The following is a 13,421-nucleotide window of genomic DNA, read 5'->3' as shown; positions in this document are numbered from 1 at the left end:
TGGAACATACAAGAAAGTGAAGAAACCCCCCCCCCCCCCTTTTTTTTTTTTTGGGAAACACATTGAATAAATAATGATATGTCTTTTAAGGCTCCAAAAATGAGAGCATATGAAATTGCCTTTTAAGGCTGCAAAATTGAAAGAGAAGAATGTAGCTATAGATAGAGAGGACAATACTAAAAGACACAAAGATGCAATAATGAAAATCTCTGTGATTGTAATGTGTCCCTATGTTGTCGACCAATGTATACCACATTAAGACCCTACACCCATCATATAATTGAAAAGGTACCATAGCCACATAGCCATAACTTATATAACAGACGCTCCTCTTTTCTCATATCTTTCAATGCCTTGTCATCTTCTTAACTGTAGCTACATAGTTACCACTTTCAATTCCATCTCTCAATTTCCATCTCAATAATGTTCCCTAAAATGCCACATAGTAATATCTTTCTCTACAAAAAAGATGCTTCAAATAATTAAAGAACCACTTTGAATTTTAATAGTATATATATATATATATATAGTCGGCTTGAAATGTGAATTGTGTATATATCAATTTTTATCTTAGGATGAAATTTGTTAGCATAACAATGCAAAAACTCAAATCTAAAACTAAAACTTTTTATTCAGATGCATTATTTGCAGAATTTGTTGCCATTTATATATATATTTTTTTGCAAATTCAATACATTATTCGAAGAGAATTCGAATCTAAATTTGCAATAAAATTTGACAAAATTACTTAATCTTCCACAAAATTAGTTGAAATTCGTGTAGCATTTCGCAACAAAATTCACATTTAAATTACTTGTGAATTTTAAAATCCATAATAATTATTATCCACAAGCTCATATGCTACGGATTTAAATTCGTAACAAAAGTCACAAGAAATAAATTTACCTATGAATCACAACAAAATCCACAGCTAATATGTTATATATATATATATATATATATATATATATATATATATATATATATATATATATATATTTACCAAAGATATGAGACTCGAACTCGCAACCTCTTAATTGAGTATGAGGAGACTATGCCATTTGAGCTATTAGTCATTGGCATATTAGATATAATTATATAAATAGATATATTTCTAGGATTCTAATGATTTTATATATTCAACGTATAATATAATTAATTTTGAAGTACTTTTATAAACATTCAAATAACCTAAATAATAAATACAACATTATTGCCAATGAGTAATAGCTCAAATGACATGGACTCCCCATACTCAATTAAAAGGTTGCGGGTTCGAGTTTCCTATCTTTCTAAATTTTGAGTTAAAAAAAAAATACAACATTATTAGCCGATTTGTTTTTTATTGTAATTTTTTTTAATTTTATTTTTGAAAAATTTAGGATTTAAAATTTAAAATTTAGGATTTAAAAATAAATATTACAAAAATTAATTGATGTTAGCTAAAAAATATTAGCTCTTTAATTGAATTCAAATTTTAATTAAAAAAATGGACTAAAGTTAGGTATGTTTTTGTAAAAAAAAAAAAAAAACTACTTTGATTTCACACGTGTATAACAGTAAATTATTTCGCATCATAATTTCAAAATGCAAACTCAAAGTGGTATGAGGCAAAAGAAAACAAAATGTGTAAACAAAGAAAAATGTATGGTTATGGCTACATCATCTGAAATCATATGGTAGCCACTCACAAATACCGATTCTTAATACACTATATTATTATATTAGGAGAATAATTTTGTTAGATTTTCCAATTTTTTTTTTTATATATTTTTTTCTTCAACCCCCCGCGAAACAGGATCACTTCAAATTTTGAAGCAGAGTTAGTGTTTGTGTTGTCTCTTTCTCTCTCTTCAATTTAGATAATAACATAGGATATTGATTTGAGTATGGGAGCAGTGTGTAAGATGGGTCAGGAATAATGTAAGGAGGAATCTGCAAAGTTTTGCGCAAAAATTGAATCTTGCTCTCAAGATGACCTCATGTGCTCTCATTCAAACACAAAATATTAATAATATAAATAAAAAACTATATCTTATACGTTATTAAATTATATATCTAACATAATATAACGGATAAGATAAAGATAGATGTTCCTTTTCAAATTACAACATCCCATTTTTATATTATTAAAATTATATATACATATTCTTTTGTTGTATTATGCTCTCTTCAGAGATTTGGAAATTGTACAAGTAATAAGGTGGATGTTAAAACACAGAATAGTACAGTACATACATTTTCACAAACTTTTTTGCATTGCTTATTTTGTTATTATTCAATTCCCATGCTGTAGTGAGAATTGAAATTAAAATGCTACTTGCCCTCTAATGAAATATCAGAAAATTTCACCAGGCAGCAATTTTTTTTTTTTTATTAATTTTAGCTAGTATTTATTAGCCAATATAAGTGCCAAATTACTTTTAATATTGATTTACGTATGTAAATTCTAATAAATATAGATAAAAATTATATTAATTTATGTATATAAATTCTTATAAATATAGATATAAATTATATATTTTGTGTATACAAAACTCTATAAATATAAGTACAAATTAGGTTTAATTATTCTGTTGGTCTCTATACTTTCGCAAAATTTTCAATTAGGTCCTTATACTTTTTTTTCTTTTAATTGAGTCATTGCACCAATTTTTTTTAATTGGGTCCCTACATTTTTTTTCTTTTATTTAGGTCTCTATACCAATTTTTTTTAGTTGGTTCCCTATAAAATTAAGCCAATTACTATTACGAGGGACTTAATTGAAAAAAAATTAGTGTAGAGATCCAATTAAAAGAAAAAAAAAGTATAAGGATCTAATTAAAAATTTCACGAAATTATAAAAATCAATAGAGTAATTAAACCTACAAATTATTATTGACTATCAAATATTAATCTAAAATAATAATATTTATTGATCGTGTAGTTGGTGAAATATAATTGAACATTATATATTCTTCACAATTATGTGAAAAAAAAATATTTAAAAGATTTTTAATTGCAAGGATTCACGTGCTATCTATATATCTCTATGAAAGTTCATAAGCTTTAATATAAATAAACAAACATACGTTTAATTAATAGTATTATATATCTAAGCAATTGACAATTTAATTTGGAAATTGAATTAGTAATTTGCTGGTCCATATATAATTAATTATAAGGCCACACATATTGGGACCACTATTTCTACAACCCCATTTCACTATATCGAAAAGGACACCACATTTTAATTTATTTTCTCTCTTTCTGACTATGTGAGATGTATTGAAAACTATAGTGTAGTAGTGTCTCATCAAAAGAGAATAAACAAAATTTGAATAATAGCATGGGGCTTGTGTTAGTGGTCCCTTTCAATTTTTACATGATTACCATTACCACTAGCTAGTAACAATAACTAAGATAGTATGTAACAAAGAAAAATAATGTAGTAGGTTTTTTTACTTACAATTGTATATATGTCTTGTTTTTTAGACCACACGACAAGGAGATGGCAATTTTCCAAATAGGTTCACCTGTCGGAGAACCTGCAAGTACTACTTTGTGGGTCACAAATAATACATGGAAGTTGGAACTCCATTATTTCCAATTTTGGGTCTAAATTGAGATCAGATCAGATATATGCATGAGATAATTAATAAAGTTCATGACTTGTTTTAATTTAAATAAAGGAATTGAGCAAAAAATTTGTTTTTGTTTGTTGGTGAATGATTGATTAATGTAGCATAGAGGTAAATGAGATTATTTAAATGGACCAATATCCTCTTTTTAATTATGTTACGTTGGTTTTGAACATGATCATATCATCCCTGTGAAAAGAAAGAAAGTAAAAACAATAAAATTTACCCAATTAAAAAAATCACGTTTATCGATAATTTATTTTGTTTTTGACAATAAAAATAACTATTAATACATTAGATATTAGTCGTTTTATACTTTGTCGCTAAAAATTTTTAGCAATAATTGACAATTACCGGTAAAAATCTTTTTAATAATCGCAAAAAGGACATCATTGTCATTATAACATATAGTAATAATAATAAATATATAATAACCGCAAAAATATTTTAATGATTATTATATTATTGCCATTAAAAATAAATTTTGTTGCAGTGAATCGACTCAACTCGAAGTCATTTGATCTTAGTTAGAGTTTGTTTATCTCAAAGCCAGATTTTATTAAAATTTTTAACATGGTTTGTAAGATTTTACATAGTTAATTTTATATTATCTACCAGATATTTTCTTAAAAGGAAAAACAAACCATACCAATAATGCATTGTCTTAAAATTTATGGGCAAATGTGATACTAAACCATTTTATAGTTTATCACTTGATTCTCTTCAAAAAGTTTAAGCATCCCCTAATATTTGCAATGAAATTATTTAGGTGAATATTCAATTCTGGCATTATTGATGATGAGTTGTTGTATGGAAGAGGACGATTGATGAATAGAATACTCCATAGATCACAAAGGAAGAGAGATTTAAAAATGAATGAGGTTATCACATTATTTCTGACAGTGTTGTGGCCCAGGTTAAGAATCAGTCTCGGTCAAATCCTTGTCTGTGTTGATGATATGGTCCAGCAAAAAATTATTGTGTCCTCTATTCATTAGATGCCTCATGTTCCTCATTACATAATACATATTTTGTTGATGAAAGCAAGGAGCCAATGATCATCACAACTCCATACTAATTAACTATTGCCAATCAATATTTTTCATAAAATCACTTATTTCACAAATTTAAAATTAATAGTAGAAGATAATATTAATAATTATAATTCAGTCTCTTTATTTATTTGTGTATAGGCTTTTTTTTATTTATTTATCTTATACTATTTTTTCATTTTTAAAATTTATCAAATATTAAATTCTTGATTTTTCGAACTCAGAACTCTAATATTATGTCATAAAATCACCCATTTAATTTTCTTTTATTTATGTCTCTTGTGAACATGGTGCATTTAACAAATTTTATAAGCATGATGATTTTTTATTTTATGGTAATAAAATTTGTGTACCGACATATTTTATTAGGGATTTACTTGTTCTTGAGTCACATAGTGAAAGTTTGATGAGTCATTTTGATGTGTATATGACTTTAGATATATTGTTTGAATATTTTTTTTGACCCCACATATATAGAGATGTTAAAAAATTTTGTACTAAATGTATTACATATAAATAGAAACATAAAATTCTAATATCATGTCATGAAACTATTCATCTCAAAAATTTAAACTTATAAAAAAAATTAATAGTTAACACTTGTTCAAATAAATATTTATTCTGGACATGAGTGATATTTATTTCAATTTTATGTTTTATACTAAAAAAAATTTACTAGATCATGATTAATATTTTTTTTTATCTTGCATTTGAATCAACATATTATTAGCAAAATGCATTTTCATTTTTTTAACTAAAATTGTTTGCCTCCTAATATAACATTCCTTTTTATGTTTTAAAAAATAAAATATATGTATATATTTAAATATTTATTTATTTAAAAATAAATTAAAATAATGAATTAAATATTTTTAATCATTATTCCCAATAAATTTAGTATCCGAACTCAAATATTGAAACAATCAAAGAATCTTTAATAAATAGAAGCAGAAAAAAATACAAAAAATATTCCATTTTTTAAAAATAACTGTCTTTTTATTTTTTAAATTTATTAACTTAATTTTTCAATGAACTTAAAAAAATAAAAAAATATATATTTCAAAGAGGAGGGAGTATTAATTAGAGTTTGATAGGAGAAACTTCTCATTTATTTCTATTGTAAAGTCTCCTCTATTGAGATGTTCCGTGCCACACACTCAAAAGTTGGATAGTGAGATTATCCACAAAATTCATCCAATTCAATATATACAGGGAATAACGATGCTTAAATATATGTCTATCATAATTTCCACTTTGGACTGATTTAATCATTTATGGGGAGTGAGTATAATAAAAGTTGTATGAGATTGAGGGAGCAAATTATTGTCTCCCTTTATCACTAATTTTCATCTTTAATGATATTTATTTTTAATTTGGCAAATCAAAAATTAATCAATCACATAAAAGCTAACACAACATTTTAATACAATCAAAGGAGAACTATGGCCCAAAATTTTTAATTTTTAAAATTTTTTTCTTCTTTAACAAATTACATTTTTGTTTGTCTTATAAAACCAGCTAGCTTGCTCCATTTCTGGTCCAACTAACTACATATATAACATTGATATAATTTTTAATTGAAGTACTTGGAATCAAATTAATATATAAGATAAGAATCTTAACATAAAGAATTGAGGTAGCTAGGATATCAATCTGGCTATGCCCCACAAAAGATTTGAAAATAATGAAAAAATGAAGAGGAAAGTGAGAGGGAATGGGATAGTTAAATAAAATAAAATTATTATTAGATTAGGATAGAAAAATAGTTAAAGGGTGGTGGTTGTTGTTACATTGCAGATCCCCAATAAATTACTAGGTTTTGAATTAGTTAACGTTAATTAGAAACAAGTACGAATGTGGGAATCACATTGTTGTACGGGGTCGGCAGCGAGCAGAACTGTGCCTCCATGTTATTCATCACATGACATGACATGATGATATCATATCATATCATATCAGATCATATCATATGCTTCTAACCATAATAATGTTATCGAAATGCATTTTCACAGAGACAAATTAAATTGAAGAGAGCGTGGTCATTTCGTCATCTTCTCCAACTCACTTCCCAATAACACATACTCTCCACTCTCCACCAGAAACTTGCTCTAGCTCCTCCTCTGCCAAACCCTGCTCGGAAGTGCGTGCAATAATAAACAAAATAATTAATGAAAAATAATATTAAGAGTTTAATTTTAATGTATTGGTAATATAAAATTTATATGATCACTTTTTTTAGATAATTATATACTAATTAATATAAAAAATAATTATTTTTATTTATATAATTTTACGTGATTAAATACATCTGTAAAATTATTTTATACTGATATTATATAAAAAATAAATTCTAATATTAATAGCAAAATGTTTTTTATTTATTGATTTAATTTTTAAAATTAAGTTAATTCTATTCAATAATGCTAAAATTAGTTATTCTATTTATAGATAAAAATTCAGTTACTATAGAGAAATACGTTTCTAACCATTTAAAAAATTTATGTATTATTTTATTATGATAAATTTAATTAAAAAAAGTATGAGAAGTCAATGAAATATTTATATAATGTATATAACGGAGATTTAGAGAGTATTAAAAATATAATCATTAGTGTTACCTTTTTTCATTAGTTGAAACTTTTAGGATGAGTGGTATCATGACATGATATTAAAACTCTAGATTCGAAAGGTCAAGACTTCGATCCTTGGATTAATATTATGTTGAGAGATGGTCCTCCAAATATATGTAGTTATGTAGATTGGGCCACACAATTGTAAGATGTATTTAAAAAAGATGTAAAAGAATGGGGGTTGTGAGTGTACTTATTGTGTGACTATTTTATTATTAGGTAGCTAAAGGATCCGGCTTTCTCGCTTCTTCAAATCATTCATCACCCCCATCTCTTCTCTTCTCTTCTCTTCTCTTTCCCTGTTCATTGTGCTCAACTACATCATCATCATCATCATTATCAATTATGGGAAAGGATTGGTATTGGTCTAGTAGATCTTCCAAGAGAAGTAGTAGTAGTAGTAGTGCTACAACAACAATATCACAAGCTGAACCACCACCACCACCACCACCTCCTTCCGGTTGCATGTGTGCCGTCTTTCACTTGTTTCATTTCCATCCATTTCATCCCTTCCCTACCACCGCCGCCGTACATCACCAACAAAAGTCATCACCACAAGATCTTCCCCTTCCCCAAGGTATGTATCTATATAGCTACATTATTCCCTTCTTTAAACTACATTCTTATGACTTGATTATGGTTTATTTTCATCAGCACCTAGGAATAGCTTGGAAGAATCACACCATCTTTCTACTACACAACCCTCAAATATCATCGAACAAGAACAACACTTCAAAATTCCAGTAAGTAGTTTTTTGTTCTAATTAATTAACCACACTTATGTTGCGTTTTCATTTTCAGTATTTTCTGTTTTTAAAAAAGAAAAAAACAAAATAGTACTGTGTATACTGTCTTTTGTTTTTTCTTTTGCAAAATTTTTAAAACAAAAAAGAAATGCATTCTTTAGTTTGCATCAATTGTTAGTTTATGAATATGATGGTTTTGAGTGGAAAAAACTACTACAGAAGAAGATACAAGTGATGAAAACTAGTGAAGTTGACATGTGTTGTTCATCAATGGAATCTCCGGGGACATCAGCAAAGACACCAACATTAGTAGCAAGGTTGATGGGTCTTGATCTTCTACCTCCACCTTCTTCAAACTTGTCATCACCCTCTTGTTCATCTTCATCATGCATTTCCACACCAAATCTGCACCTCTTATCCAAACACAGGAACAGCACTGACTGTGTTATTGTTGATCACTCCTCACCAAGAACAAGATCAGATCTTGACTACTATCACCACAGGCTCTCCCTCCAAATCAACACCAACAACAACAAGGACGAGGATTTGGAGATGATGCGGTTCTCATCATCATCATCATCATCATTACTCTCAAAAAGGAACAACCATTTTGATGACAACCATAATAATAATAATAATGTCTCTAATGGCAGAACAAGTTCTTCTTCTTCATCATCATCACCAAGCCATTTGGCAAGGCAAATTGTAAAGCAAGTTAAGAAGAATGTGATGATGAACAGTGGTAGAAAAGTTGGACAAGACATCACCAACACAATCAAACAAAGAGAACCACAACTTGTTACCCAAATCAAACTTAAAAAGAAACTTTCTTCCAAGCCATCATCACCATCACTTGATAATCATCATGATTCAAACTCATCATCTTTTTCTCCAAGGTTAAGGTTCATAGAAACCAAAAACAACAGCCACAAGCCACCAGCTGCTCCACCATCACCACCACCACCACCACCACCACAACAAGTGGAAGAGCTTCCAAGAGTTTTGATAAGGCCAAAGGAAGAAGGGTCGTTGCAGCAGAATCAGAAATCATCATCATCAGTGGCAAAATGTACTAAGAAGGTGAACAATGAAAAGTTCAGCTCATCATCAAGGCTCAAAAAGCAAGAGGAGCCATTCATAGTTCGACCAACTTCACCACCAACAACTAGAACCGGTGACATCATCATCAAGAATGCCACAAAAACCCATCATAAGAAGACTCATCCATTGTCCAACAATCTTCTCAATAACATCAACACTGTCGTCCCCAACCTTTTCCCTATCAAGACTGAAGCTTCTCCTCCACCAACCAAAATTAATCACAATAAGAAGCAGGTAATAATTAGCCATATGTACTTTCATTCTTTCAGGTGTTTTCTATTCTTTTGTCCATAAAAATGTTTCAAAATTATTCAGGACTTGCCATTTAGTTCAAAGTTTAATTATATGTCCCACCTATTTTGGTTTCTAATATTTGAAAATATATATTTGTGAAGATCTTATTTTTAATAGACATACTTATATTTTAAAAACTAAAATTTTAAGTTATATATGAGGTCATATTTAAAAATTATATATTTATATAAATATTTGAGTCAAACCCTTTTGTTATTATCAATCAAATTGAATAACAGAAGATTTGAAAATGTTAAAAATATATTATATGATCATGTATGTGTAGAGCAACGGTAAAGTTTGTTAAATGATTCAACTTTTGTTTATTTTCAGTCAAACTTTTTGTTTGTTCACTTATTTTAACGATTTTGGAGTTTCTTCTAATTTTTTTCTTATCATGGCATGCACAGTCAGAGGTATGTGACAAAAGTAGCCCCCAACAGTTATCTAGTTCTTGGAGCCATCATCACAGTCACAGGTACAAACAAGAAGGGATAATAAGCACACTCGCCACCCGAGATTTCAGCACAAACGACATCGTTCAAGCCAAAAGCACTAACCAGAATAATGCATATTCATCATCATCCACCACTGGAGAAGAACTTGCAGCAGCTGCAGCTGCTGAATCTGAACATCACGGACCAGAATTTCAGTATATCACAGGAATCCTAAGCCGTACTTTCAACAAGGAAGAACAACATGCCACAACAACAGGTCAACGCTTCTTTCATGACCTCGAAGAACACCCAATTTTGAATTCCCATGTTTCCACTCCCGAAAACGTTAAAGATTGCATCTTTTCGATGAAACAAAAACTGGGTCTGCGCTGGAATCGGAGGTTGATGTTTGACTTGGTGGATGAGGTGTTAATGGAGGTTCTTAGGCCTATAAAAAGCGAAGAAAAGAGTAGGCTTTGGTTTTTGCATGGGCGTTGTTGTTGTTATTACCAAGGGACGGTTGAAGGATTAATGGAGAGAGTGTGGAAGAGGATAGGGAAGTTCCCATGCAAGAGGTGTGAGTTTTTGGAGGACATTGATTGGTTGATAGAATCAGAGGACATGGAGAAGGTGAAGGTGGAGGTTGAAGAAGGTTTGGAGGAAGAAGGAGAAAGGTTGGTGGCAGAGATTGAAGGGAACATATGGAACACATTAGTGCATGAATCCCTTATGGTTATGGTCACTGCCTATTAGGATGCTATTTACATTTTACAATTGTAATGTAAAAATGCCAAAAAGCAAATAAAAATATTGTTGTAATTTTTTAAATATTGTGATCACAATTGCAATTGTATATATCATACTTTATAGAGTTGTTTTTATGAGAAATTAATAATTAAAAATTATTTAATATTTTTTAATTATTAATCTCATATGAAAAATAACTATTAACTATAAAGCCTAAGGTTGAGCATGCTTTTCAATAGAATCTGTTAGCTCTTTGAGCTGTTTTTTTTGGGAGTGTTAGATAAACAATGATTATTTTGAACAACATGAACAACTACCAATCAAGTAAAGATACACTACATCTTAATTTATGCTACTAATTTAAATTTATTTTTTTAATTCTATTAATTTATGTTACACTTGCGGTACATAGCCGGTCCCAAGCCCGGATAAAGGAGGAGGGTTGTGTTAGGTCTTCGGCAACCAACATAAAAATATAGCCGAACCCCCATGACATGAATCAAAGACATTATTGCGCTAAAGCTAGGTCGTTGCCCGGAAGCAACGCGCCGTATGGCTCGAGTACGGTGTCGAAGCAAGAGCCGCTGCATCGGTGCCCGGATGTAGTGTTAAATGAGCAAGGGTTCTCGCGTTTTCGTGAACGGACGAGGGTAAATAAGCTAGTTCACAAAGGAAAAGGTAAAGGTCGAAGCGACAGAAGGTTGAGATTTGGGACATGGAACATAGGCACTCTAACAGGAAAGTCCATGGAGGTGGTGGACACCATGACAAGGAGGAAGATTAACATTATGTGCCTACAAGAAACGAAATGGGTTGGTGCAAAGGCTAGGGAGTTGGATACTTCTGGTTTCAAACTTTGGTATACAGGAAAGGTGAAGAATAGGAATGGGGTTGGAATAATTGTGGATAAGCAGTGGAAGAAAGACGTAGTGGATGTCAAGAGGGTGGGAGATCGGATCATCTCTATCAAACTTGTGGTGGAGGGAGGTGCTTTCCATGTGATTAGCGCCTATGCACCGCAAGTGGGTTCGGACGAACAACACAAGATAAGGTTTTGGGAGGATCTAGAGAGTTTGGTTCAAGGCATACCTTTGGGAGATAAGATTTTCTTAGGAGGAGATTTAAATGGCCATGTTGGGAGAGAAGTGACTGGATATGGGAGTATTCACGGAGGCCATGGTTTCGGGGTGATCAATGCCGAGGGTAAAACTATTTTGGACTTTTCCTCAACTTTTGATCTTCTCATCGCAAATACATGTTTTAAAAAGAGAGACGAACATCTTATAACCTATAAGAGTGGCATGACAAGCTCTCAAATCGACTTCTTCTTGTTGAGGAGAGTCGACCGGAAATTTTGCATTAACTGTAAAATTATCCCGGGAGAGAGTTTGACAACACAACATAGGGTGCTCGTCATGGATTTTCGCGTTGAGCAAAAAATGAGGAAAAGACATCATACGAAGAACCCAAGGACGAGGTGGTGGCGGATGAAAGGGGAGGAACAAAGAAGCTTCCTAAGACGGGTAGGAGAAGAGGCAAAGTGGGATGGGAATGGAAGCGCGGAAGAAATGTGGAGGGAGATGGCAGAAGTTATTAGAAGAACAGCAAAAGAAAGTTTTGGTGAATCTAAAGGAATAGGACCAAGAGACAAGGAGTCCTGGTGGTGGAATGCGAGTATACAAGAAAAGATAAAGATAAAAAGGGAATGCTTTAAAGAGTGGTCTTTATGCCGCAATGCAGATAACTGGGAAAAATATAAGGCGGCTAAAAAAGAGACAAAAGTGGCTGTAAGTGAAGCAAGAACAAGAGCATATGAGGGTCTCTACCAGTCTTTGGGCACAAAAGAAGGAGAAAAAGGTATATATAGAATCGCAAAGAGTCGGGAAAGAAGAACGAGAGATTTGGATCAGGTTAAGTGTATAAAGGATAAGGATGGAGAGGTGTTGGCTCAAGAGGAGAAGATTAATGAAAGGTGGAAGAGCTACTTCTACGAGTTATTTAATGAGGGACAGAAGACTCTTCCGAGCCTTGGTCGATTATGCACAAGGGAAGAAGATCAAAACTTTAACTACTATCGAAGGATTCGAGACTTCGAGGTAAAAGAGGCTCTAAAGCAGATGAAAAATGGCAGGGCAGTAGGACCTGATAATATCCCGATTGAGGTTTGGAAGGGTCTTGGAGGAAAAGGCATCAACTGGTTAACCAAGCTTTTTAATGAGATTTTAAGGTCAAAGAAGATGCCTGATGAGTGGAGAAAGAGCACTTTGGTACCTATCTACAAGAATAAGGGGGATATACAAAGTTGCGGAAACTATAGAGGGATTAAGCTTATGAGTCATACTATGAAGTTATGGGAAAGGGTGATAGAACGGAGGTTGAGAAAAGAGACACAAGTAACAGAGAACCAATTTGGATTTATGCCAGGCAGATCTACCACTGAAGCGATATACCTATTAAGAAGGATGATGGAGAGGTATCGTAGTAATAAAAGGGATCTACACATGGTGTTTATTGATTTGGAAAAAGCGTATGATAGAGTACCAAGGGAGGTCTTATGGAAGGTTTTAGAAAAGAGGAGAGTAAGGATCGCATATATTCGGGCAATTAAAGACATGTATGATGGGGCCACAACTAGTGTGAAGACTCAACGTGGTGTGACAGAGGAATTCCCTATTGGTATAGGATTACACCAGGGATCATCCTTAAGTCCATACCTTTTCACATTAGTCTTGGAAGTACTCACAGAGCACATCCAAGAGCCTGTGCCATGGTGCATGCTTTTTGCCGATGATA

The 13,421-nt window shown here is 31.4% G+C and overlaps 1 protein-coding gene across 1 annotated transcript; it reads left to right on the top strand.

Moving 5' to 3' along the window:
* The first annotated feature begins 7,481 nt into the window (after positions 1-7,481).
* Positions 7,482-10,709, top strand: LOC107644757 (uncharacterized). The gene is made up of 4 exons (XM_016348681.3): positions 7,482-7,880; positions 7,958-8,046; positions 8,269-9,384; positions 9,855-10,709. The coding sequence occupies exons 1-4, from the start codon at positions 7,649-7,651 to the stop codon at positions 10,632-10,634; spliced, it is 2,217 nt and encodes a 738-aa protein (XP_016204167.1). The 5' UTR covers positions 7,482-7,648; the 3' UTR covers positions 10,635-10,709.
* The last annotated feature ends 2,712 nt before the right edge of the window (positions 10,710-13,421 follow it).

Source organism: Arachis ipaensis, chromosome B5, assembly GCF_059453495.1.
Source record: "Arachis ipaensis isolate K30076 ecotype BB chromosome B5, ASM5945349v1, whole genome shotgun sequence".
NCBI classification, from domain to species: domain Eukaryota; kingdom Viridiplantae; phylum Streptophyta; class Magnoliopsida; order Fabales; family Fabaceae; genus Arachis; species Arachis ipaensis.
This window is presented reverse-complemented; position numbering and strand designations above follow the sequence as displayed.

Coding starts and splice junctions, on each gene's coding strand:
- LOC107644757 (XM_016348681.3), top strand. CDS start 7,649: ATGGGAAAGGATTGGTATTGGTCTAGTAGATCTTCCAAGAGAAGTAGT. Junction 7,881..7,957: donor AGATCTTCCCCTTCCCCAAG/GTATGTATCTAT, acceptor TATTTTCATCAG/CACCTAGGAATAGCTTGGAA. Junction 9,385..9,854: donor TTAATCACAATAAGAAGCAG/GTAATAATTAGC, acceptor TGGCATGCACAG/TCAGAGGTATGTGACAAAAG.